Below are 27,438 nucleotides of genomic sequence, written 5' to 3' on the forward strand. Positions count from 1 at the left end.
AGAGAGACCATTAGTTAAAGATTCCTTACCTTGGACTAGATACTCCAGCAATACTAACCCTGGAGTTTGTTCTGCGAACTAAGCTCACACCAGGAAGTCCTGGAGAACAGAACGGCTGAAAAAGCAGTCTCTCCGGACTTTGCTATACAGGCAGTAATTCTTAGTAAAGGTGTGCAGGGATGCCCACGTGGCTGCCTGGCAGATGTCAACCAGCGGAACTTCACGTTCCAAAGCAGTAGTAGCTGCAGTCGCCCTGGTAGAGTGGGCAGGCAGTCCTACTGGAAGTTCCTTTTGCGCCAAAGAACAGCAGATCTTAATGCATAGGATGACCCATTGAGAGATGGTACGTTTGCACACTGCCCGACCCTTTTTGGCACCTACATAACCCACGAAGAGTTCATCGTCCACCTGAAGTCTTTCGTTCGGTCAGGTTAGAAAGAAAGCGCACGTTTTGGATCCAGGCGGTGGAGTATGTCCTCTTTGGAAGGGTCCGGAGGCGGGAAGAAGGTGGGCATGTGTTGATCAGACCTATGTGGAAAGAGCTAACCACTTTGGGCAGAAAAGAGGGCCTAGTATGGAGGACTTTTTTGTCCGGATGAACAGCAAGAAAGGAAGGCCTGGAAGATAAGGCTTGAAGCTCAGTCACTCTGTGAGCAGAGATGACGGCAAGCAAGAAAGCAGTCTTCAAAGTAAGGAGACAGAGAGGACAATTATGTAGTGGCTCAAAGCGAGTACCCATAAGATAAGTGAGGACAAGATTTAAGTCCCACTGGGCCATTACGAAAGGAGAAGGAGGAAAGAGATGAGTAATGCCCTTCAGAATTCTATTAACAATAGGGGACTTGAAGCGAGAAGGCTGATCAGGAAGGCAAAGAAAGGCCGAAAGAAAGCCTTTCAGAGACCCTAAGGCAGAGCCGGCTGTGCCAAAGAAGGAAAGAAAAGGGATCCACAGCCTTTGTTGTGCCCCATGCCACATATTTGCAAGATGACATTACAGACTTCGGAAGGAAGGTCGAAAGCTGTTAACGGTCGCTGCTCAATCTCCACGCAAGGAGGTGGATGCTGGACAGGATCAAGTGGAGACCGTCCCCTGTTGCTGCGACAGAAGATCGTCCAGAAGAGAAAGTCTGCTCAGAGGATCGATGGCCATGTTCAAAAGCTCGAGTACCAGAATCTCCGTGCCACTCTTGGTAGATGTGCCACAAGAAGATGTACCCCATCAAGAATAGCCCAATGCCAGATCTTTTGAGCTAAGATCGACAGCTGGAGTGAGCAAGTCCCTCCATGTTTTTTAAATTTAATAGATAGTGCTCATATTGTTCATCTTCATCAGGACTGTGTTTTTTTAAATGTGTGTAAAAAATTCTGAGTGCCAATTGTACTGCGAGCAGTTGATGTGGAAACGTAATTCATCCTGCGTCAAGATATCCTGAACAATCGTGATGTCCAAATGTCCTCCCAAGCCCATGACTGAGGCATCTGTGACAAGTCACCTATGGCTGAGGGTCCAGAAAAGGCGGTAACAAATTCTTGTCATTTCAATATGCTGGTCTGTGTTGCGCTTTGGCCTCTAACCAACACTAGATTCACCCATTGACCAGCAGATATGACCACTGCTTGCCGAGACAGTCCTACAAGGGCCACATTCGGAGTAAAGCATGCTGTACTACTGCTATGCATGAGGCCAAATACTTCCATTACTGGTCATTGAGTAAATGCGCGAAACTGAAAAAGAGGCAGCAGCTTTTGAAATTCCCAAATTCTCTCTCGGTTTTGTCAGGCTTTTTCTGCGATTAAAACTGTCAGTACTGACGGCTGTGGGTTGATATAGGACTTTTTGGTGTTCACCCTGAATCTTAGTCTGTGTGTAAGTGACACTGCTACCTTTATGTGTAGGCTCGTTTGTGCTTCTCGCCCTGAACTGCGCCCTCAGAACAACTTTGCCCCAAATAATTCAGGAGGATTATTAGGTATTACAACTCCAGTCCTGGAGTATTTTTGGGGAAGTTATGAATTCCCCAAGTATTTTTAGGAATGGTTGAAAAGTAGTAATTCTGAATGGCAGTAAGTGCTGCCCTGTGAGAGCAGATCAGAGCAAAAAAATAGGAATACCTGTGCGCCAAGTATTGCTGTTAGATGCCGTTCTTTATCGGCCGCTAATCCAGATGTGGAAAAACATAGATAGCGCAAGGACAAAGACAAGCCGCAAGCATTGCTAGACAGTTTTTTAAATATCTTGCTGTTGTTGTGACCCCGAAAGTGGATCACCTTGAACTGATAGTATTAGCAACTTATCAGAAATCTTAGGAAGCAGTGATAAGCCAGACTAATGTGAACGTGGAATTAGATGTCCATCAGGTCAAGGGTCGCCATGTTTTCTGCTCTGATCAGATGAATGACATCCAGCAGGTGTGTTCCAATAGATGTAGTGGTTTAGAAACCAGAGTTCGAGGATAGGACACAGGGTACAAGCCTTTATGGGTATAAGCAAATAAAGTGAGTACATTCCCAGTCTTGCTTGTGGTGGAATACCGTTTAGATGGCTCCACTGCGGAGAGCTTATACTTCATCACTGAGCAACCACTGGCGCTCTAGGCTGACTGCATGCCATTATGGGAGCATGTTTAGTGGCATGGAACTCCAGGCAGTCTCTCTACTGCACCATGGATAGGACCCACCTGACAGAGGTTATTTCCTCCCATTGTGGAAGGAACAACCTAATCCTTCCTCTGATAGGTTTCCATCCATCGGAGGCCCAAATACATTTTCCCCATTGGAGGGAACATTAATGAGATGCTGCTGCACCTCCGGGTAGAAGCCGGCTATACTATGCCACACATGCTTGCACATGATCACACTTTAATTAACCAGTCAGGAGGTACGAGACTTGCCCTCTTACACGTGCTTTCTACAACGCTTCCATTAGGCTTTCAGAAGATGCTTGGTCAGTTGTTCCATCTCCTGATAATGGAATCTATTGTACCTTGAAAGGCAAACCACAAAGTTTGATATGCCATTTGTGTTGCAGCTGCCACACCTCTAATGGCTGGAGGCAAACTGATCTTTTCTAGGGTCCTTCAAAGATTGAAGTATTGATAGAACATTTGAGTGTCTATTTTCTCATTTATGCATCTGCTGGTGCGTTCTTCTTAGCAGTGAAGCAAGAAGGTTGTTCATTCCCTGGATGTACTCCGCTGGGAGGAGGCGTTGGTGAGAAATAGGCAGGTGTAACTATTGATGTAAACTTGCAGCAGAGGGATCGAGTCACATGTCCATTAAGTAGCTCTTGTTGAGCAATATGTGCTGCACTCTCTCCTTCAACGCCACTAGACTTTTCGAACGGCCAGTCACTTGTGACCAATATCTCGCAAGGCACTCTTGCAAGGGGCACACTTGCAATGTTGCGTTTGGGTCTAGTGCAGTGCAAGATATCACCATTCACAACAGTTTCATTATTATTCTCACTGTCAGACAATGCAACGTATTGTATGGGGGAAGAAGCCTTTGAAATGCCATCAATCTTCTGTTGCTAGTGTAAGCTTTGCCAGTCACTATATTCAGTATGACTCAAAAACATTTGCGCTTGTTAGAGCAAAGATGAGATTTTTTTTTTGATGGCTGTGCACCCCAATGTGTGCAGTATGGAGATGGCTAGTTGAATGTGAGAAAGGCATTCCGCATGGCTGCTACCCTTAACCCTCCAGTCGTTCAGATATGGAAAGATGAGAATGCCACTGCACCAAAGAGGCACAACAACTAAGTATTTGGTAAACTGAATTAATAAAGAACACCAATTCTCACAAACCTGAGGAGCTGGTGGTGAGCTTAGTGAACGAGGATGTGGGAGCAGCCATACTTAAGGTCAAAGGTCGCCATGTAGACATCAAAGCAGAACAGCAGAATGTTTTAGGATTGTGTTCTCAAAGTGATTGGACTTGATGTCCTTACTAAGCGCTCATGGGTCAAACAGCATCCTGTCTTTCGTGGGTATTTGAAAATAAAGCAAACCGATTTCTTGACACAGCTGTGGAGGAACAGGCTTGATAGCTCTTTGTGAAGTAGCACCTGCACTTCTAGCAGCAACGTTAGGTGGTCTTGAATGACCCTGCAATGGCAGGGTATTTCACTGGGTGGTATTTTGTGAAATTCAAAGCCATAACCAAAGTAGATGATCGAAAGGACAGACTGGTCTTAGGTCATATACTTGCAATAGGGAAAGTATGATCTGATGGGTCTCCTCACAGTTGTTGAGTGGTCGGGGGGCAATGTTTAAGGGCGACTGTGCTTTAATGTAGCTGTTGCCCCAGGCACCCCTTCGGGAACACAGTTTGGATGTCCCTGAGGAACAAGTTATTAACCGTTGGATAATGCACTTCCTACTAGAGACGATCCAACTGCAGATTTCTCTCCTTTTGAGCATTTCCCCAGGCATCAGACTACATCTGGGAAAATCTTAAGCACTACCCAGATAGGCCGTGTTGTGTCGCTGAGTGTTTGCATCACTCAGCTCTAAAGTGATGCGTGTGCCCCCATATAAGCGCCATCCAGATGCACTGACATGAGTTGCATTCTGTACTGACTCACCCTCAGAAGCAGAGCCCAAAATTCCGATTGGTTGCGTCCAGTGTGCAAATCTATAATTTGGGATTTTTTAGGTGACATAATCTATTCACAGAATGTGGATGCAGGTGGGGCGGTGAGGAATCTTTGATTGGATAGAATAGTGTTCCTTGGGGAGAGGAGTTAGCCCAACAGCTAGGGCGGTCAACTTCGAATCTGGGGAACTGGGTTAGAGTCTTGCAAACGACGTTGACCATCCTGTGATTCTGGGCAAATCACTTAATCTCCCCATGCCTAACAAAAATTAATGTGTTCTCATGTAATGCACTGATGCTATGTAAAGCACTCTGATACCCAATTCGGGTCAAGTTTGCCCTATATAAAACTCTGTGGAAAAAAGGTAAAGAAAAAAAAGTAACTTGATCTTCTGATAGAGACTTCTAAGCACAGATTCCTCACCTTTTCAATAGAATAGATATGTTCAAGAAGGAGGCTGTCTCAAACTCAAATATTCTGCAGGGTCAGCCAGGCAAATGGCTTTAAGTACAAAGTGCATGTTTACGCACCTCTTGTAGGTTTTCAAAACATATAAGTAAAAGGCATCGTCATTTAATATGCCGATAGCCCAAACTTTCTTTCTACAGGCAATATGAGGTGGTTTCAGGCACATTAGCCCCTCAAATCTTGCATGATTGAAGCACAGTAGAGTTTGGGTGTGATCAGAAAAAGGGCGCAGCTCACCTCACCCCCAGTCTCACCCCCCCCTGAAAGGGGCTCTAATTTCACGCATTCCTTTGGGAGACCCATGACTTTACATAGGATGAGATGAAAAAAGAACAATAGTTACTTACCTGTAAACAGGTGGTTCTCCAGTATTGGTGTCTTTCATAGATTCACATGCCTGAATCATTCCCAGTCGTCGGAGTGGGAGTCCCATGGTATATAAAAAAGTAATAAAATTCCATAATACATATAGCAAATATCAGAAATACCCAACCAGAAAGTAAAGTAGCACCAGCTACAGTAGAAAAAACCCTCACACTCGTGACTATTCTAGTCATTATGTCTTAGTCCAAACTGCAGCCAATCAGGCGACAGCACCCACCAGAATGTTCTCCCCAGAGGCTCAGGCTCTCAGATTTTCTCGCACCGGAGTAGACTCCATAATGCCTGAGTGAGTCTCTGGGGGGAGGCGGGCGGGTTGCATGTGAATCTATGAAAGACACCAATACTGGAGAACCACCTGTTTACAGGTAAGTAACTATTGTTCTTCTCCAGTATTAGGGGTGTCTTTCATAGATTCACATGCCTGAATCAGAATAGTAAGCAGTACTCCTAGCATAACGCTCGTAGACGTCAGAGAATCAAATACATAAATATATATATAAGCACTATACTTACTCCCTAAACTGCACAAAGATCCGACCAATCCTCCTGGCAGGCCGATTGTATCTTCAAGGAATAGCAACCTTGAAAATACATCAAGATATGTAGATCATTTTTTACAACCGATAGTGCAAGGGTTGCCTTCATACTTAAGGGATTCAGGTGATTTCCTTAAGAAAATATCTGAAGTCACAGTGACCCCAGGCTGTTTACTCATGACATTAGATGTAAACAGCCTGTACACCAATATCCCCCATGAACTAGGCATTAAGGCATGTAGATACTTTTTGAACACAAGATCACTATCATACTTGTTTCATACTGAGATGCTTTTAGATATGATCTACATATGCCTGACTCAGAACTACTTTCTGTTCAATGGTGCCATCTACCACCAACTACTCGGCACTTCAATGGGCACTTGTTTTGCCCCTAGTTTTGCCGGGATTTATCTAGGATGGTGGGAAGAACTGATTGTGAGAAAACTAGATCCATACTGTACCGGAGTGCGCAGCTGGCTCCGGTACATAGATGACATTTTTGTGATCTGGGATGGTACTAGAGAGAGGGCAGAAGAATTTGTGGCAACCTTGAATGTCAATGAACTGAATTTGTCTTTTACTAGCTACATTAGTGAAAGAACTGTTGACTTTCTAGACCTAAAGGTCAGCATTTATGAAAGTAAACTCATGACAACCCTGTACAGGAAGGAAACTGCAGGTAACAGTCTCCTGCACGCACAAAGTTGCCATCCCCGCAATCTGGTCAACTCAATACCTTTTGGCGAACTTTTGAGAGCCAGGAGGAATTGCACAAGACAACCAGACTATGAGAGAGAGAGAGACATAATGTGTGACAGATTTAAGTCAAGAGGATACAGCAAAAAATGCATTAAAGAGGCAGTACGTAAAGTGGATGAGAGAGATAACACTGAACCCCCAGAGAAAAACAAAGATGAGGAAAAAGATGGAGTGAGATTCATCACTGACTATCACTCCCAAACCAAAAGAGTTAGAGGGGCACTGAATAAATATTGGAGTACCCTTAAGACTGATAAGGATATCTCACTCAGCATTAGAGACCATCCCGAGATCACGTACAGGAAACCTATCTGTCTCAAAGACAGAGTTTGTCAAACATTGATTGTAAACAAAAAGAGATCTAATCCAGTTGTGGGATTCTATGTATGTGGAAGGTGCAAAGCGTGCAAATTCAGCCACAATACAAAAGAAGTCAGATTATCTGAAGTATGTGAGCCTTTTAAAATCACTAAACATTTGAACTGTCACACAGATCATGTGGTGTACGCGTTAAAATGCCCGTGCAACAAATTTTATGTGGGCAGCACTATAAAACCAGTTAAAGATAGAATCTTACAGCATCTAAGAGCCATAAAAAATCAGGACAAACAGTACCCGATGGCTAGACACTTTATGTCCCACCATAACAGCAACAACAGCCTCCTTTCTTATGTGGCACTAGACCAGGTTCCGATAAGAGAAAGAGGCGGCAATCGACTGCAGGAACTGAGACGTCTTGAGTCAAGATTTATAATCAAATACCAACTGTTGCAACCCCAGGGACACAACTGCGATGAGGGTTTAGGTGTGCATCTGGGTTAAAGAAAGTATGTGCAAAGTTCTGCTAAACTGCTATCAATTCTTCTGGTATTTTAATATGAAGGTATGAAAGACGTGACATGTTTAAATTTACTTTAACACTATTTTGTTATTTTGCCACAGGTACCAAACAATGTGGGAGAGTTTGAAAAGGCACCATTTCCAGATTATGTGTGACAGTATGTTTCATGATGCGAAGAGAAAGCTGGCAACTCACTGTGATTGATTACTCTCACGCAAGAGTCAAGATTCAAGTATGATTTAATAATGAACTTTAACAGGAGCGCTTATGCCCACTGGGGCTGAATCCCAAATCTAAGTATGCTTATTGTGAAACACAATCCGTTTTAATTTAGCCTGAGCTTTAAACCCCTAACGCTACTGTCAAGCAACTATACTGAGAGGTAAAAGCGACGCTGTGAATGAATTGGAGCGTTAGCTCAAGCAACAGCGCGAGCGCACAGCAATAGACAGTGAAGGCTTGACTGAGGGTTCGCAGCTCCTATTTGACTGGGGCGAACAGAGAGAAATATTTTTTTTTTAAAAAGCGGATGTTTATACAAAACAAATGTATTTAAAAAGTGAACTAAACTTTATTATTATTGTTTTGCATTTCATGCTGTAACAAAATCGAGTGTCTTACGGCATGAATTATGAGCGTCTTATGGGGCTAACAGGCGTAAAATGAATTGTTTGAAAGTGCTTCGTGACAAACTTTCGTCCAGCTCATAACATGAATAATAATCATTGATAAAATGCATTTAAGATTTGTAATATGATTTATGCATACCAGAGCACAGTATTCTGAAAACAAGGTGCAGTATATAGCTCCAGACATATGATTTGTTGGTAGTCTGTTGGCTATGTTTATCATGCAATTAAGTCATGTGATTTACTTTAAAAGAATGGATGTAACAGACTAATGTACTCGTGACAAAGGGAAGGCTATTCCCGAAACGCGTCGAGTGGGCTGTGAAATAAATCCAGTTTGAAATACATTCGTGGCTTGGACGTCGTTCTTCGAAGCGTGGACGAAAGGTTGGAGTATTTGGGACTGGCGATCCCGTCCAAAGCCCGCCGCTGTAAGGGGCCAACACAGCTTAGCGCCAAAAACTCTCGCTGGGATATATATATATATATATACACATACATACATATATATAGATACATATATATATATTATCAACACGCAGTTCCCATCCGTGGAACCGCTCAGCAAATAAGGACACTCCAGCCCAATTTCACGATCTCCGCTTTCAAGTTTATTTCCTGCGCACACACACAGCTAACAAGCAAACGCGTTTCGGCGTTGCCGCCTTCGTCAGTCTATACACATTGTACATGTAAATGTGTATTGGCATTTATATAGCGCACTACTTACCCGTAGGGTTCCAAGGCGCTTCGACCGCTGCGAAACCCTTCCTGGCTTCCCTGAGAGATGGTACCTTAATGGGTATCTCCAGGGTGAGACCAGGCATCCCCGGCGGTCTGGTGGGGCCGTTAGTGAAGATGAGGCAAGCTAATGCCCAGAGTTGCAGAGTGTGATCGCTGATCAGAGTGGGCACCGAGGCGAGAGAATTATCGAGTCCGCTGACCCTGGTCCAGAAACCTGCCGCGCCGGGAATCGAACCCTGGTCCCGGGCCGTCCTCTGCTCTCGGGTCTGCCGCCTCTAACCAGTGAGCCACACTACATGTATAACAATTATCATCAACATCTGAAATAACGTCTAAAGAGGATAGAGGAGGAGGTGGAAACAGAGGCTCACCTTATTTGAAAAGATTGCGCAGCACTGCTCTTCCAACCGAAGCATCTGCGTCGTCTGCTGAATCTAGACAGTAGAGGAGACCCATCTAGCAATGGTTTGTTTTGAAACTGCACATCCCTGGCGCTGCCGCCCATAAGCCACGAACAGCTGGTCTGTTTTGCGGATGGCAGAGGTTCTTGATAGGTAAAACTTAAGACATCTTCTAATGTCTAATGAATGTAGTGCTCTCTCAGCTGGAGACTGTGGGGTTGGAAAGAATGTCTTTAGAACAACCGGCTCATTCAAATGAAAGTCCAAGGGTACTTTTGGCATGTACGTTGGATTAGTACGTAGCACCACTGAGTCCGTGGTGAATTGGATGAAAGGCGCTTTAGAAGTAAATGCCTGAATATCACTAACCCTTCTAGCAGATGTTAAGGCTAGTAACAATGATACTTTCCATGTCAAAAATTTCAGGTCCACCTTATGGATCGGCTCGAAAGGGTGACGCATGAGCTGAGTTAGTACGACATTCAGATGACATGCAGGAGGAGGTTTACGTACAGGCGGAAACATACGAAACAATCCTTTGAAAAATTGTTGTATGATCCGCACAGAAAACAAAGAATTTGATCCATCTTGACGAAATCTAGAAATGGCAGCCAGGAAGACTTTAACCCTTTCGATGCTGATGACGAGCTCAGCTCGTCATCACCCACGGGTGTCGTGTGCTGATGACGAGCTGAGCTCGTCATGCAAACAGCAAAATGGTAATTCCCAGCACAGGAGGGGGGAAACGCCTAGCAGCCAAGAGGTTAAGAGTAGAATGTGTCAAACCCAATCTGGCCAAATGCAAAAAGAAAGGAAGGATTTGCTCCGGTTTGGCATGAATGGGATGTAGACCATTGGATTGACACCATGCACAGAAACGCCTCCACTTAAGCTTGTAGGTTTTGATCGTGGATGGAGCTCTGGCCTTCGCCAGTACCTCCTGACAGTCTTGTGGAATATTTAAATGTGCAAATTCCATGTGTTGAGGAGCCAAGCTGACAATTTCAGCGAGTTCGGGTCCGGATGGTACACTTTGCCCTGCTGTGTGGAGAGAAGATTCGGAATGCGTGGAAGTTGGATAGGGTTGCATTCCGAGAGAAGGAGTAGCTCAGTGAACCAGTATTGCCGGGGCCATCGTGGAGCAATTAGTATCAACCGGCATGGCAACTTCTTCATCTTCCTGATGACTTTTGGGATCAGAGGTATCGGTGGAAAAGCGTATGCGAATATTTGATTCCAATTCAGTGAAAGGGCATCCCCGCACGAGTCCTTGTGGGGAACCCAGCTTGCAAAGTATGGGCATTTCCTGTTCTGGTATGTCGCAAACAAGTCCAGATCCGGATGCCCCCACAGCTGAAAGATGCGGATTAGAGATGGTAGATGTAGTTCCCACTCGTGAGTGCAGCCCGTGGACCTGCTGAGAGAGTCCGCTAACACATTTGCGATTCCCGGGACATGGACCGCTGACAGATGGATATTGTGAGTCAGGGCCCAACTCCAAATCTCTTGTGCTTGTTGTGACAACCGGGCTGATCTTGTGCCTCCCTGCTTGTTTAGATAATGCATGCAGGTGGTGTTGTCTGTTCGTATTAAAACTGTGGCGCCTTCCAGAGTCGCATGAAAGGACTTCAGGGCCAGAAATATTGCGTGCAATTCTAGCCTGTTTATGTGCCATTTCATTTGGGTCTGGTTCCATTTCCCGCTGACCGTCATGCCTTGGAGGTGAGCGCCCCAGCCTGTCATTGAAGCGTCCGTCGTTACTATGAACCTGGGCACTTCCGTGAGGAACGAACATCCCACTTGTATGTTGGATCGTTGAGTCCACCATAGGATTGCTTCTCGCATTCGAGGCGTAATTTGGATGATATCCTCGAAGGACCCCGACACTTGAATCCACTGGCGACTGAGCTCCTCTTGCAAGGGTCGCATCCGAAGACGACAGTTGGGGGTGAGAAGAATGCAGGAAGAAATCATCCCGATGAAGGATTTGAACATGCGCACTGAAACGCACCTTTTTAATAACAGTGCCGCAGCTAACCGTTGAATCTTTTCCTGTCTTTCTCTTGAGATGAATACTTGGGCAAGCTTGGTGTCCAGCGTCGCTCCCAAGAAAGTCTTTCTTGTTGCTGGCGTGAGGTGTGACTTTTCGAAGTTTACTGAGAAACCCAGGCTTTGCATCAGTGACAGAGTTGTTTGGATGTGATCTTGTGCCATGTCGAAAGAACTGTATCGATTGCAACCGAAGGTGGGCAGCCACCGGGGCCAGTATCTTCGTAAACACTCTGGGGGCTGAACGCAGTCCAAATGGAAGAACTTTGAACTGGAAGTCCCTGCCAGCCACTCTGAACCTCAGAAACCTCAGATGCCTGGGAAAAATCGGTACGTGGAAGTATGCATCCTGAAGGTCGAGTGTTGCCATGTACTCTCCTGCCGAAAGATATTGGAGGATTTCTTGAAGTGTTAGCATCCTGAATGACAGCTTTTTTAGGAATTTGTTTAGGGCACGCAGGTCGAGGATGGGACGCCATTCCCCCGACTTCTTGCGAATAAGGAAAAATCTTGAGTAGAAGCCTTTTCCTTTCTGATGATGAGGTACTCTTTCTATTGTTCCCTTCCGAATCATGGTGTTGATTTGGGTGAAAAGCTCCTTGAGGTGCGCTGGAGGCGGTCCTTTTGGGGGGCAATTTGGGGGAGTTTTTACAAATTCCAAAATGTGACCTCTGGCTATCACATCCAGAACCCATTAGTCTGTGGTAATTGTGGACCAATTCAAGTAATTTTGGGATATTTTTCCTCCAATTTGGTTCGGGTTGGTACAAAGTGGTGGCAGGATGCGTACCTCATTTCTTACTGTCTCTTCCTCGATAATTAGATTTTCCTCGAGGTTGAGAGTAATTTCCTCTCCTTTGTCCATATGTCTGCTGCCTATATGGCTGGAATCTTTGGTTTCCTTGGGAGGAAGAATAGGAGCGCTGCTGGTTATAACCTCCTCTATTAGAGAAATTCCCTCTTCCTTTTGCTCCACGAAAGGAAGACTTCCTGTATTGCAGAGTACCCAGCGAACGTGCTGTCTCCGTATCTTTTTTGATGGCTTCCAGAGCATCATCAACATGTTTTCCAAATAAGTACTCTCCATCAAATGCCATGTCTATAATCCTTGTTTGGACCTCTTGCCGAAAGGATGTTGCCTTCAACCATCCTTGCCTCCTGAGAACAGCTGCACCCGCTAGCTGTCAAAATCCCGTTGCAGCAACGTCCACTGCAGCATCAATTATTTCAGAAGAGACACACTCTCCTTCCTGAAGGATCTTTTTTGCCTCAGTTCGATCTGGCTCGGGAAGTTTGTCCATATACGGCGAGATGTCCGACCACATCTGCCTGTCGTATCTCCCTAATATGGCTAGGGAGTTTGCGGCCCTGATGGTCGTTGCTGCAATAGTAGAAACCTTTTTACCGATAGAATCCAGGCGTCTTCCATCCTTGTCTGGTGGAACAGAGACTTGAGATGTCGGATTAGAAGACCTCTTCTGCGGTGCCTGCGCTACCACAGAGTCCGCTTTAGCTTGTCCGACAAGGCACGCCGGAGAAGAATTTTGCGCCCTATATTTCTTATCTACTCTCGGAAGCACGGCCGGTAAAGAATTTGGCTTTGACATGATCTTTAGGCCCTCTTTCCAGATGAATTCTATAATCGGAATGGTCCAACTCTGTTTCTGTGGTGTAGACTTGAAATCATACAAGAAGCAGTCTTCTTGCTTTGATTCCATGGTTATCATGAATCTCTTTGTTGCCCTGTCCTGATCTTGTGGAATGAGGCAATGTTCACGGGTGGTGACTCAGATGTAGTAGGTTCTGCCGGAGAGGGCGTGTTTGCATTATAATCCTCATACTCCGACGATTCTGAAACATTGTCCAGTTCTCCTTCTTCTTGTTCCTCATGTTCTGAGAATTCTTCCTCTCCTGTCTGAGGAGCTGTAACGTGCGCCGCAGATAATATTGGACGTTCTTCCTCCAACGTCACAGAAACCACTGGTTGCGTCTGCTTAGCCAGCGGAGTCACTGTCTTAGGTCTTGGTGTAGAAACCTGAGATTCCCCTGACTCTGAAGGTGGGAATCGTCTGTAATAGTCACTGAGCATATACTGCAGATTGCGAAACAAATCGTCAGGTATCTGCATGCCAGGAGCAGGCCTATCTGCATGTGACGTAGGCTCAGTTTCATCCATCTCTTCCTCTATATCCTCTTGAACTTTAATTCGGAGGTCAGATGGACTTCTAGCTGCTCCAAAATTTTCATCCTCATAGGATCCTTCCTCACCGGAATCCAAAAGTTTGTCTGGCACTACTGGCGTAGAAGAAATCGTCTCAGTAGTTGCTCTTTTCCTCAACAGCGTAGCTGTAGTTGCAGGCGATGGCAAAGGAATCCCTGATGTATGCGCTGACCAAACTTGCAAGGCAGTGCCGCTTGATAGAGGCGGCGTCGATGGTACCTCAGTTTGCTGTTGAAACTGTTGTCTCGTCGACGGTATCGTCGTCGACGGGGTCGTCGTCGAGGTCGTCGACGTGGTCTTCGTCGTCGACGAGGATCTTTTCGTCGACGAGGTCGTCAACGGTAACGCCGTCGACGGTGGCTTCGTCGACGTGGACTTCGTCGTCGACGAGGGATTAACCGTCGACGGTAACGCCGTCGACGTTGAGGACTTCGTCGACGGCAGCATCTTCATCGTCGACGGGGATCCAACCGTCGACATCAAAGTCGTAGACTAGGAACTCGTCGACGGTACTTTAGCCGTCGTCGACGGGACAATTGTCGACGCCGAGATAGGCCTGATCTGAACATGAAACAGAGTAGGTGATGAGGCCGAAGACATGACAAGAGTAGGCTTTGGAGAGGAGAAAGTCATAGTGCAGGTGGTAGACGTGGCCACATGGGAGGAAACACAGTCCTTTTTTGACGTTGAAATTGTCAAAGGTGGCAACTGAGGAGGCACAGATTTTGAAGATTTCTTGGGAACTGAAGATTTCCCAGACTTCTTAGAGGGCGTACTATCACCTTTAGCAGGTGGGAGAGTCTTACTCGAAGTACTAGGCCCAGGAGCATCCTGAGAGGATTGGGCCTTCTTAGTCACCTTAGCCCTTGGAGATGAAACCTCAGTTTCCGCCTTCCTCTTAGTAGAAATACATGAAGACCCAGAGGCAAAGCTTCCTACCTCAGATAAAGGGTCCTCTTTGTCCTGGAGTCTGTTTAGCCACAATAGTAGTCGTCCTTCTCTATCCCTGATGGTCTTAGGGGGGAAGGTCCGGCAGATCTTGCACTCCTTTGCCTTATGGTCAGGATAAAGGCAATATAAACATTTCTTGTGGGGATCTTCCTTGAAAAGTCTTTGCTTCCCACAAGAATCACAGGCCCTGAAAAGGGATTTTGAATTAGACATCTGAAAAGTTGAAGAAACTAACTGTGTAGAAGAAAAAACTGAGCAGAGCTCAGGGAGACTCCCTTCACACGACGTGCGGTAGAAAATCTGAGAGCCTGAGCCTCTAGGGAGAACATTCTGATGGGTGCTGTCGCCTGATTGGCTGCAGTTTGGACTAAGACATAATGACTAGAATAGTCACGAGTGTGAGGGTTTTTTCTACTGTAGCTGGTGCTACTTTACTTCCTGGTTGGGTATTTCTGATATTTGCTATATGTATTATGGCATTTTATTACTTTTTTATATACCGTGGGACTCCCACTCCGATGACGGGAAATGATTCAGGCATGTGAATCTATGAAAGACACCCCTAATACTGGAGAACTAGGGGGTCTGTTATAGGGATCATAGCCAATGTCATTAGTGGCGTGGCTAAAAATCTATACTTAGCACAGTATGCCGCCCCACTGGCATTTTGCTGCTTCTGTCTATACAGCCAATTATATGATGCAATAAGTAACATTACACCTACAAAAAACCAGGACTATTGGCTTGGTCAATGGTTGTAAATTGTTCATCAGGAATAGGCAACAGCTATGACTCCTTTGTATATAATATTGAAAATACTTCAGCTCTTGTGGACGAGGTTGTGGTGTAAAGCTAAAGCTGCGGATTTTTAAGCTGAGAGAGCAGGTTTGAGCCCGACATGGGCTCAACAGCCTGTGATTCAAAAAATAAATATGTCATTGTGTAATGTAGCTGGTGCTTAGGTAAAGCACACCAATATCTTCGGCCGAGTTTATTCTATATAAGGAAAATACTACTTACCAGTATGCATTTTTTCTTGTTATGTAGAGCTGCAGAGTTGTACACTATACATAGATCGCCATCTGGTGTTGGGCTAGGATGCTTGCACTTTGTTGTTGTCTTAGAAGAGTCTTTTGTAGTCACAAGATAGGTGACTCCTCCCTTGGACGATAGTGCGCATGGTCATCAACTCCATCCTCAGATTGTTTTTCGCCATGAAGGGAAATGATGACGTCAATAAGAAGTAAGAGATGTCAATGTGAATGTATCTAATTGAGATAATACTGAAAACAAGTACAGGTTCCGGGGAGGCGGGTGGGGTTGTACAACTCTGCAGCTCTACATGCCAAGAACAGATGCATACTGGTAAGTAGCATTTTCCGTTCGAGGCATATGAGCTACAGATCGTACACTATGCATAGACTGTACAGCGGTGTCTCCCCTAGCGGTGGTCACCTGTATCTGTTGCAGTAGTTTGAAAAAGTGTTTTAAGGACAGCCTGGCCTACAGAAGCTTTTTGCTTAGCTTGCATGTCAACACAATAGTGTTTGGTGAAGGTGTGTGGTATAGACCATGTTGCTGCTTTACAAATGTCATCTAAGGGAATGTTTCCTAAGAATGCCATGGAAGCACCTAGTTTGCATGTTGAATGTAATAAAGAAGGGCTCTTTTGACATCAATTGTGTGAAGAGCTCTCTCTGCCACAGTCTGGTTTTTGGAAATACACCGGTAACTCAACTGATTGGTCAAGATGAAAACCAGAGATGACTTTGGGAAGAAATTTTCGATTTGTTCTGAGAACCACTTTGTTACGATGCATTTGTAAGAACGGTTCTTGTATGGTTAAAGCCTGGCTCTCACTTACCCTTTTAAGAGAGGTAATTGCGAAAAGGAAAGCAACTTTCCATGTGAGGAACTGAAGTTTACATTTATGTAGAGGTTCAAATGGGGGACCCATGAGCCTTGTAAGAACAATATTTAAATTCTGCACCAGCAAGGGTGGCAGTCTGGGAGGAATTATTCTTTTAAGGCCCTCTGTAAAGGCTTTAATTGCAGGTACTCTAAAAAATGACAAGTGTTGTCTGTTTTGTAAATAAGCAGCAAGTGCCGCTAGATGTAGTCGTATGGAAGAATATGCTAGAATACTTCTTTGTAAGTATAGTAAATACCAAATGATGCTCTTAATTGAAGCATCCAGTGGATCAATGTTATTGGTATAGCAGTAGATGACAAATCTTTTCCATTTTGCTGCATAGCAAGCTCTAGTAGTAGGGCGTCTGGCTTCTTTAATGATGTTCATACAGTCTGGCAGAAGGTTAAGATAACCGAACTCTAGGACTTCAGGAGCCAGATTGCTAGATTCAGATGACATGGCTCGGGGTGCCTTATCTCTCCATGGGTCTGCGTTAGCAATGTTGGAGAGAGTCGTAGTTTTTGATGAGGAACTATTGAGAGTTCCAGCAATGTTGTGAAGCACGGTTGGCGTGCCCATGTGGGAACCACCAAGATAATTTTGAGAGACTGTTGTCTGAGCTTGCGTACTACTAGGAGAATCAGTGGGTGTGGTGGAAAAGTGCACGCAAATCTGCCTGACCAGTTCATCCAGATCGCATTGCTTTCGGACAACGGGTGTGAAAACCTGGCGGTGAAGGTTGGGCATTTGGAATTTGCCTATGTCTGGTTGACGCCACATTTGGAAAAATGGTTGAAGAACTTGGGGATGAAGTTCCCATTTGTGTATCTGCTGTGTCTGTCGACTTAGCAGATCCGCAATCTTATTGTGAACCCCTGGAAGATGTTCTGCTAGATGGTATATGTTTTGTGGAATGGCCCATCTCCAAATGTTTTGTGCGAGCTGGGACAGCTGCAAAGAATGTTTCCCTCCTTGTTTTTGAATGTAATACATGGCTGTCATGTTGTCCGTCCGGACTTGGACAGTCTTATGCTGTAGATGTACTAGAAATATTGTTAAAATTCTAGGTGATTGATGTCGAGCACTTTTTGTTGAGTGGTCCATTTGCCTTGAACTGTGTGGTTTAAGAGATGGGCTCCCCAGCCGGTGAGTGATGCGTCTGCTGTTAGCACTATTTGTGGAACTGGCTCTAGGAACAGCCGCCCTTTGTACAGGTTTTGTGTGTTCCAACACTGCAGAGAGTAATGTGTGCGGCTGTCCACAAACACCAGATCTGTAAGTTATCTGTGAGCCTGGTTCCACTGACGTGCTAGGCATTCCTGTAAGGGGCCCATCTAAAGTCTTGCATGAGGTACAATAAAAAGGCAAGAGGCCATCATTCCTATGAGATGCATGAATACCCTTGCTGGGAGGGAATGCTGTGGTTGAAATCTGCTGATCAGTGTTAGTATACTGGCTGGATTGGGATACGCCAGAGCTCTGGAGGTGTCTACTGTGGCGCCTAGATACAGAAGTATGTGGGAGGGCTGAAGATTTGACTTGGGGAATGTGTGTGTGAATCCTAAGTTGTTTAGCAGCTGGATGGTTTGATAAGAGTGATGAACACACTGGTTGAGTGACTTGGCTTTTATTAGCCAGTCGTCGAGATATGGAAATACATGGATTTGTTGTCTTCTTAAGTGTGCTGCTACCACCGCAAGGCACTTTGTGAATACTCCGGGTGCGGTGGTGACCCCAAATGGAAGGACTTTGAACTGATAGTGTTGTCCTCCATTATGAACCTTGGATACTACCTGTGGTCAGGGTGTATGGGTATGTGGAAGCAGGCGTCCTTGAGATCTAGTGTGGCAAGGAAGTTGCCGTGTTGCAGGAGTGGGAGGACCTGTTGGAGACTGATCATATGAAAATGATCTGACTGTATATAGAGATTGAGGGGTCTGAGGTAGAGTATCGGCCTTAGGATGCCGTCCTTTTTGGGTATTAGGAAATACAGCGAACAAACTCCTTTTCCTTGATGCTGTAAGGAAGCTGGTTTTACTGCGTGCTTTTGAAGCAGTGAGAGAACCTCTTGTTTTAAGAGTGTGAGGTGTTCTGTGGACATTGGATGCTGTTTGGGTGGTATGGTGGGAGGGGTTGCTGTAAGTTCCAGGCAGTAACCATACTGGATAATTCGTTTTACCCACTTTTCTGTAGTGATGGAGACAGGTAGGAACTGTGAGAGTCCTCCCCCAACCACAGTGGAATGGTCTAGGGGAAGTGGAGGGAAGTCACTGTTTATTAGTGGGTGAGGTGCGAGTGTTGTTTTGCCTCGGCCTCTCCCTTTGTTGTTATGTCCCGTATATATGCGCCTCTAAAATATCCTCTGTTGGGGCAGGTTTGCCTGGGGTTTTTGTAGGAAGAGGAGGCGGTGCCTGTTGCAAGGTTCTTAGATGCTCCTCTATAGAGGAGCGACAATAGACCCACCTGTGGATGGAAACTGTAATGCTCCCATGGATTTAGCAGTCTTGGTGTCCTTTTTCATCTTTTCAAGAGTGGTGTCTACAACCGGCCCAAAAAGTTGTTACTGATTGAACGGCTTGTAAGAAAGTGCCCTCTTTCTTGCATGGTATGCCCCCACTTTTTGCTGAATTGCTGATGTGCTTCGACTTGGTGTGCCCTGGGCTCCTGCCAATCAGGTGCCCAAGGACTGTGTTCCTTCCTTAAAACTGTATTGAAACCTTAACCCAATTGGCATCTCTGGCCATAGGTCAGCCCCTGGTAAATGGTACCCTAAGTACCCAGAGTACTGTGACCAGAGAAGACCCCTAAGGGCTGCAGCACTTATTGTACCATCCATTAGGGGCCCTGTACCCTGACAAACACACACTGCCTTGCAGGCTGAGTGTCTGGGTGCAGAACAAAACAATGAGTCGATATGGCACAAATCCCTGTGTGCCATGCCCACAACACACTGCCATGTCATACCTCATTCACCCCCCTAGCTGGGTGCCCTATGCCAGTGGTGTGGGTACAGGTGCATGAGTCCTGCTCCTGCTAAATCCTGGCGTCTCCTGTGGTCAGCAACCTCGAAAACCCCGGAGGACCTGACAGCCTTGCTCATCTAAAGACTGGGACTCCCACTAGCAGTGATTCTGCTCAAACAGCAACAACCACAGGTGCCTGTCAGGAACCGCGAATCCAGCATACTCTGCACCCGCCAAGCCCGGCCTGTGCCTGATTGAACAAACACCATGAGGACGTTCCCCCTGGCGACTGTGACCACGAATACAGCACCCAAGGACCCTCCTCGACGGTCCTGCCGACGCCTGTAGCCTCAAAACCAGGGACCCATCAAACCGCGACCAGCTGAGGGTAACATTTCCCGACACCAAAAGACCCCCCAGCCCCCGGCGCCCTACGGCCCTCTGTGCCCGACTCCTTGGTGGCTACCTAACCTACAGCTTCCCAACATACCTCTTGAAGTGCTGGTCGTACCTGAAGAATCTCCGTCCCCGAGCTTGCAGCCTTTGTTCGTTTTTCAGCTTTTCCATTGAAATACAAAGGGCGCCCGAAGGCCCAAAATCACCTTGCACCTAGCTGCCCGAGTGCCCCTGGAAATGCAGCAACTGACCTATCCTACTTCCCCACTTGCTCTGTGTAAGTGACCCAGAGCTCAGCTCCCACAGCCGCTTGGTCTGCCTGCTAGCAGCCACTAACCAAAGGACCCCTATCCCCCATAGGATAACACTGGGCCTACTCCCTCTGCAACCAGCTGCCCCAGTGCCGCTGAGGGTGTAACGACTTTACCTACCTGACCCTGGAAGACCCCTGAGTCTTGCCCCAGAACCTTAACTCTGCGAGTCGAGTTCTTACCTAAAAGCCGATAACTCACTTTTCTTCCATAGGCTAACATTGAATGGTTTCACTCAGAATTTCTTCTAAGTGAGGAGTTTTGGAACTTTAAAATATTGACCTAAAATCATCCGAACAACTAATTCAGACTTACTTACCTGTTATCAGGAGAGACCTCAGTGCTGCATCTTTTAGCCCAGCACAAACCCTGAAAAGTAATTTTAACCTTACTTACCAGTAACCTGAATTTTCTTCCCTAGGAAACCATTTACTGTTTTTCTGTGAAATTTCTTCCAAGTGTCGATTTTTGCAAACTACAAATATTCTTTAGAAATTGTTTCAACTACCAAAACGTAATTGCTTACCTGTTTTAGATAGATGTCCCAGTGCTGAACCTAGGAGTCCAGTACTGGATTACAAAAGTAACGTGAATCCACTGCAACTTGAATTTCCTTCAATAGGATAACATTTAATTTCAACTGAAAAAAGAGTCAACTTTTAAAATACAATAATATTCCTTAAAAGTCACAACTATAACCAAAAGGCTTTTCCTTAACTGTTTACAGCTCGTGTCCCAAGACAGAATCCAGGATCCAGTCCTGTGGTTATAAAAGTAATCTACAAAGTAAATTAAGTGCATTTAACTGAAAATTCCCATTGAGCTCAATGTTGCATTGTGTTTGAAATTGTCTACTGCAACAAACTGTAACTATTGTATACAAAGAGACTATTGCCTATTTGAAAAGTATTTAACCTATATTTTGATACCTTGTTTGTTCTAAAAATGAAATACCTATATATTTTGATACAAAACAATTGGCCTGAGTTCAGTTCTTGAGTGTGATAAAACCTTTTGCTGACTGAGTGTGTACAACAAATGCTTTGCGCTGTCCTCTGGTACTGCCTTACTGCTCGACCAAGCTACCACTTTGGAGAGTAAGGCTATATCTAGTTTTAGCCTCTTCCATACCTCTTGAGACTGTGGACTCTGTGCACACTGTACCTTACTTTGGTTCGGTATATACAGAGCCACTTTCTTACAGTACCTCCTGTTTAAAGCCTGAAACGTGTAACCAGGCATGTCGTCTGAGAGGCACACTAGTGTTAATGGACCTAGATGCTGTGTCTGCTGCATCAAGGGCACACTTGATTGATGCGTTGGTTATTAATTTGCCCTCTTGAATGAAATCATTTGCCTGGGTTCTGTATTGATCAGGTAAATGTTGTAAAAGGGTTTCTAATCTGTCATAGTGAGCCCTATCATACCTAGCAAGTAATGCTTGGGTGTTGGCTATGCGCCAGTGATTATCTGCTTGGGCAGCAACTCTCTTGCCAGAGGCATCTAACAACTTAGATTCCTTATCCGGAGGTGGTGCGTCACTGGAGGTTTGAGAGTTGGCGCCCTTTCTAGCGTTGGATACTACTAGTGAGTCTAATGGTAGCTGCCGTTAGATGTAAGTGGGATCCTCTGGAGCAGGTATATATTTCCTGTCAATCCTGGGATTGAGAATTCTAGCTCTCACTGGATCTTTGAATATGTCGGGGGCATGTTTAATGACCCCTTTTAGCTTTGGCAGGGTTTGGACAGTTTTTTGTGACTGTTTGAAGGTGTCTAGAAGGAAGTCTTCCTATGCCGGCTCTGAATGCATATGAACCCCATGGTAGACAGCAGCTCTATTTAGAAGCTGATCAAAACCAATATTGTCATCTGGGGAGATAGTTTTGTTGGATATGTCTAGAGATCAGGGAGGGCTGGGAGTCCATTGGGTCATGATATTCGTCCGAATCGTTTTGTGGTGTGTCTGTGTCATTTTAAGGGTCTGTGAAAGGGTCATTGTTAGCTTCCCCATCCCCTAAATAATTATCATCATCATGTGGTGGTGAATAAGGTGCGAGGTTTGGAGGCTGTGAAGGAGAGACAGACTTAGGAGGAAGAACAGGGCTGAGGAGGGATAACAGGAGAAGAGAGTCTCATAGGTGAATTGGCACAGTCCTTCTTGACAGGCACTACAGGTCTGGTGTGTCCAATTTCCTTTTGTTGTGTGGAATAGTAGCCACATGTCCTGTTTTGGGGTCTATATGAAGTTTTTTTCTGTATGGGATCGACAGGATCGAAAAAGTTCTTCCTGTTTTGTGACCACTTTCGGTGCAGATTTTTTCGGGTCTGAGCAGGGTTTGTATTGGTGCTCCAAAGCCTTAGGAGGTGGTTTGGGGTCCTTTGGCTTGGCTATGGAGCCGGAAATGTTTTTTGGTTCAGAAGATTTTGGTTTCAGATCAGAGTGTTTCGGCGTGGAGGTGCTCGGTACCGACTTCTTTTTGAGAGTAGGTTGCTCTCCAGTCTTTGGTGCCAAAGGCGCCTGCGGAACACTAATATGTGGTTTGCTCGGTCCCAAGCTACTGGAAGGCTTGTCCTTTATCTTCGGAGCAGAGCCCAAGACTTTTGAAAGTTGTTTTCGGTCGCAACTGGGGCCAGCAGGCAAAGTCTTGACCAGGGACTTCTTTTTTTTTGGGTGGAGATGGGGTAGGGACAGTTGTACTCACTCATTGACCAGGAGTGATGTGGTCATTGAGTCGGAGCTGTCTGCTTCGGAAACAATTTCCAGGTCCTCAGAATCTACCTCCGGGACATAGCGGCCTTCATCGAAGATGTCCACTGGTGCCGGAGCTGCTTGTTGCCCCATGATGTGTTGTTGGGCCCGACTATCACGTACGATTTTTTTTTATCAAAAGAATGTACAGGCCTGGCAATTGTTCTCGTTGTGCTCTGGCGAGAGACACAGGTTACAGACCTTGTGATGGTCACTGTGTGGGAATTTCGCTCCAAACGGGGCATTTTTTTTAATTGAGTCCTTTCCATGAGCGGTAGGCACAAACTGCATCGATAGGCCCAGCGGCTCGCGTCGATGACCATAATTTAGTAGTGGAGATGTGCGTCGAAGATCACGCGATCGAAAACAATACTGTTGAGCTGTAGTTTTTAGCATCGAAAAAAGGTTTGGAAATACGGTGCCAAACCGGAAAGCAAAAGTTACAACCGCACCCGATGGCGGAAAAAAAATCTGAGGATGGAGTTGATGCCCCTGGGCACTATCGTCCAGGGGAGAAGTCACCTATCTCGTGACTACAAAAGACTCTTCCAAGACAACAACAAAGTGCAAGCATCCGAGCCCAACACCAGATGGCGATCTATGCAAAGGGTACAATCTGCAGCTCATATGCCACGAACAAGTATCTTTTAAGTAACAAACAGCAGTGAAGGGTGGTACAACTGCAGGTAAGTTTTCTTTTTTTTTTCACAGCAAGGGTGAGGGCAGAAATGGAGAGCCCGAAAAGGACCGATTTCAGCACCTACTTTGAAGAACTGGACTTAAAAGCCCCGGGGAGACCTGTCCGCAAAACACATGCCACCACCTGTGAAAAGCACCTCAGGGCGGACAGTGAACAACCAATGTGAAACTTGAGGCACAAGAAAAGCTTGTATTTCAACAGAGCACTTTCAGTGTTAGAAATCAGAAAACACAGTTATCTGTAACAGGAGCTGTGAGTCCACAGCCATACGCTGCCTCCAGGGCACAGAGGCTGCCAGGCCTGCGCTCCAAATGTATGCAAATGATCCTCGCGTTCAGTGATTCCAGAAGCCTTGATTCCCGCACAAACTTCCTTGCACAAGTGGCTTCCTCTTCAATGTGTCAACAGATTACAATTACAATTCATTTTTTTATTTATTTGTCAAAATTCATCTTCCTAAGAGAAGCAATTTCGCTCCTAATCAGGAAACGCGCTGATACTTCCCATAACTAACCGCCCATACTTTGTAAAAAACATAAATAAAAAATAAATAAAAAAATGGCCCTGGCATAAATTATCCCTTAATAATACACGGAAAGCACAAGAATCAGGATGCACTGGGATACGGCTGCACTGCACTGTGCAGTGCCTGCAGTGAATAAAGGAAAGAGTTCTCAAAATAAACAGGTAGAGAATGAAAATGCAAAGAGACTGATCGGTGAACTGTGACTGTGAACTGTTGCTCCTCTGTCTTGAATGGAAGTGAGCTATCGGCACCCAGAACGAGTCCGAAAGCAGCAATTAAGAGGGGCACTGGAGGGAACCTATGGCAAGCAGCAGTCGGTCATAAACATGGTGTAAGAAATTACAAAAAGTCATGCAGACGGCGCATGCGCTGTAGGCTCGACCTAAAAAACAATCGGTAGGAGTAGTGCTCCAGGTCAGTGGACCAGAAAATGATGTCAGGGTACAGTGGTGGTTCCTTTATGTGCCTCTGTGTCATGTACGAAGTTCAGGAAGGAGTTGCAGTGGAGGCTGATGGTGCCACCTGTCGTCACGCAGGAACTATTGCAACTGTTTCCATATCCAGTCACGTACTTGGGTAGAAATCCGGTGACAAATCTATGGTTTGAGTTACTGATCAGAAATATGCTTATGGGGAAAGATACAGTCCTGACATATGATCTGGAAAAGATTGGCAATATTTGACTCTGGGCAGGACTTTAAATAAAGACTTAGGATTTAGGCCCAGATCTCTGTACTGGGGTGAATGTATGACATTGTTCTGCATTCTGCCCATCAATTGTTCTTTTTGCATTTGCCACCCCGAGTGGGACGGGTATGCTCAGACGTCACCTTGCTCTCCATGCCACTGGAGTCAAGCTATCCTGGCTGATGAGGGCTGAAAGACGGAAACCAGTCCTAGGATACTTGTTTCCAGTCCAGGGAGGACCTGGCTTGGCAGTTCGGGCTGGACTGTTACCATTGGGCGCAGGGTCAAGACTGATTTGCATATGGCTGGGTCCAAACTGGAATGGCATGGTGAGCAAAAAAACGATGGATTAAGGCCCAGATCTCTGTACTGGGGTGAATGTATGACCTAGTCTGCATTCTATCCATCAATTGTTCTTTTTGCATTTCTCTCCAAGGAATACCTCAGAGAGGGGAAATTGTGGAAGGGGAGAGTGGTTGAAAAATGGATGGGGAGAAGATTGGAACTGTACTGGAAAGGATTTGTATTTTTGACTGGTGCGGTTTAAATTTTAAACCTAATCAAGACCGTCAACTCACATCATAGGCTTAAATTGGACTTACACGTGACCCCCATCTCTGAACCTTTTCTTCACAAATTCCCTTGGCCTTCTCCACACCCCGCATCAACTCATTACGAAGCAGAATATCAAAGCACTCTGAGAATTCGCCAGTACTCTTCTTCACCACTGCTTGAAGCATTTTGCGCACATCAGCCAGGCAGAGCCGCACAACGTCCTTGATCTGGGCTTGGAGCGTTTCATTCTAGTGTGGAAAAAGCACAAGAGAGTGATTCAAAGTTGTACATGCATGGACTGAATGATACATAACAACCAACAGTTCTTTTACCTTCAATGACTTTCCTTATACATAGGCCAAAATCTCCAGTCAAGGCCTCAATGATGAAAACAGTAAAAAGAAAACATGCATTGGAAATGCAATAGGTCTCGCACCATTAGAGTTAGTGCTTTTAGAATTGTTTATGGGTTTTTTTGTAAATGTTTAGCATTTTTGTTTCCTGTAGCCAATGCGAAAGTATTACAAATAAAAAAAGCCATAAACATTTCTAAAAGCTCTAACTGAAATGGTCTGAGAACTATTGCACTGTGTGAGGGTGAGGGTGAGTGAGGGTGAGGGTGAGTGAGGGTGAGTGAGGGTGAGGGTGAGTGAGGGTGAGGGGTTGAGGGTGAGTGAGGTTGAGGGTGAGTGAGGGTGAGTGAGAGTGAGGGTGAGTGAGGGTGAGTGAGAGTGAGGGTGAGTGAGGGTGAGGGGTTGAGGGTGAGGGGTTGAGGGTGAGGGGTTGAGGTTGAGGGTGAGGTGTTGAGGGTGAGTGAGGGTGAGGGTGAGTGAGGGTGAGGGTGAGTGAGGTGTTGAGGGTGAGTGAGGGTGAGGGTGGGTGAGGGGTTTTGGGTGAGTGAGGGTGAGGGGAGTAGTTGAGGCGGAGTGAGGGTGAGTGAGAGTGAGGGTGAGTGAGGGGTTGAGGGTGAGGGGTTGAGGGTAAGTGAGTGAGGGTGAGGGGTTGAGGGTGAGTGAGGGTGAGGGAGAGTGAGGTTGAGGGGTTGAGGGTGAGTGAGGATGAGTGAGAGTGAGGGTGAGTGAGGGGTTGAGGGTGAGGGGTTGAGGGTGAGTGAGGGTTTGAGGGTGAGGGGTTGAGGGTGAGTGAGGGTGAGGGGTTGAGGGGGAGGGGTCGAGGGGGAGGGGTTGAGGGTGAGTGAGGGTGAGTGAGTGAGGGTGAGGGGTTGAGGGTGGGTGAGTGAGGGTGAGGGGTTGAGGGTGAGTGAGTGAGGGTGAGGGGTTGAGGGTGAGTGAGTGGGGGTGAGGGGTTGAGGGTGAGTGAGGTTGAGGGTGGTTGAGTGAGGATGAGTGAGAGTGAGGGTGAGTGAGGGGTTGAGGGTGAGGGGTTGAGGGTGAGTGAGTGAGGGTGAGGGGTTGAGGGTGAGTGAGGGTGAGGGTGAGTGAGGGTGAGTGAGGGTGAGTGAGGGTGAGGTGTTGAGGGTGAGGGGGTGAGGGGTTGAGGGTGAGTGAGGGTGAGGGTGAGGTGTTGAGGGTGAGTGAGGGTGAGGGTGAGGTGTTGAGGGTGGGTGAGGGTGAGTGAGGGTGAGGTGTTGAGGGTGAGTGAGGGTGAGGGTGAGGCGTTGAGGGTGAGTGAGGGTGAGTGAGAGTGAGGGTGAGGGGTTGAGGGTGAGTGAGGGTGAGGGGTTGAGGGTGAGTGTGGGTGAGTGAGGGTGAGTGAGGGTGAGGGGTTGAGGGGGAGTGTTCGAGGGTGAGGTGTTGAGGGTGAGGGGTTGAGGGTGAGGGGGTGAGGGTGAGGGGGTGAGGGGGTGAGGGTGAGTGAGGGTGAGGTGTTGAGGGTGAGTGAGGGTGAGTGAGGGTGAGGGGTTGAGGGTGAGGGGTTGAGGGTGAGTGAGGGTGAGTGAGGGTGGGTGAGGGTGGGTGAGTGAGGGTGAGTGAGGGTGAGGGTGAGTGAGGGTGAGTGTGGGTGAGTGAGGGTGAGTGTGGGTGAGTGTGGGTGAGTGAGGGTGAATGAGGGTGAGGGTGAGTGAGGGTGATGGATTGAGGGTGAGGGGTTGAGGG

The 27,438-nt window shown here is 46.2% G+C and overlaps 1 protein-coding gene across 1 annotated transcript in view; it reads right to left on the minus strand.

Annotated features, from left to right (window-relative positions):
- NUGGC (nuclear GTPase, germinal center associated) overlaps window positions 1–27,438 on the minus strand; it is a 1,233,257-nt gene that overhangs the window by 550,363 nt on the left and 655,456 nt on the right. Inside the window, exon 17 of the mRNA XM_086966431.1 lies at window positions 25,429–25,629. Within this exon, the coding sequence (XP_086822557.1) occupies window positions 25,429–25,629 (201 nt within the window). The remainder of the gene's footprint in view (window positions 1–25,428; window positions 25,630–27,438) is intronic.

The sequence above is a fragment of the Lissotriton vulgaris genome, chromosome 4_1 (assembly GCF_964263255.1).
Source record: "Lissotriton vulgaris chromosome 4_1, aLisVul1.2, whole genome shotgun sequence".
Classification (NCBI taxonomy): Eukaryota; Metazoa; Chordata; class Amphibia; order Caudata; family Salamandridae; genus Lissotriton; species Lissotriton vulgaris.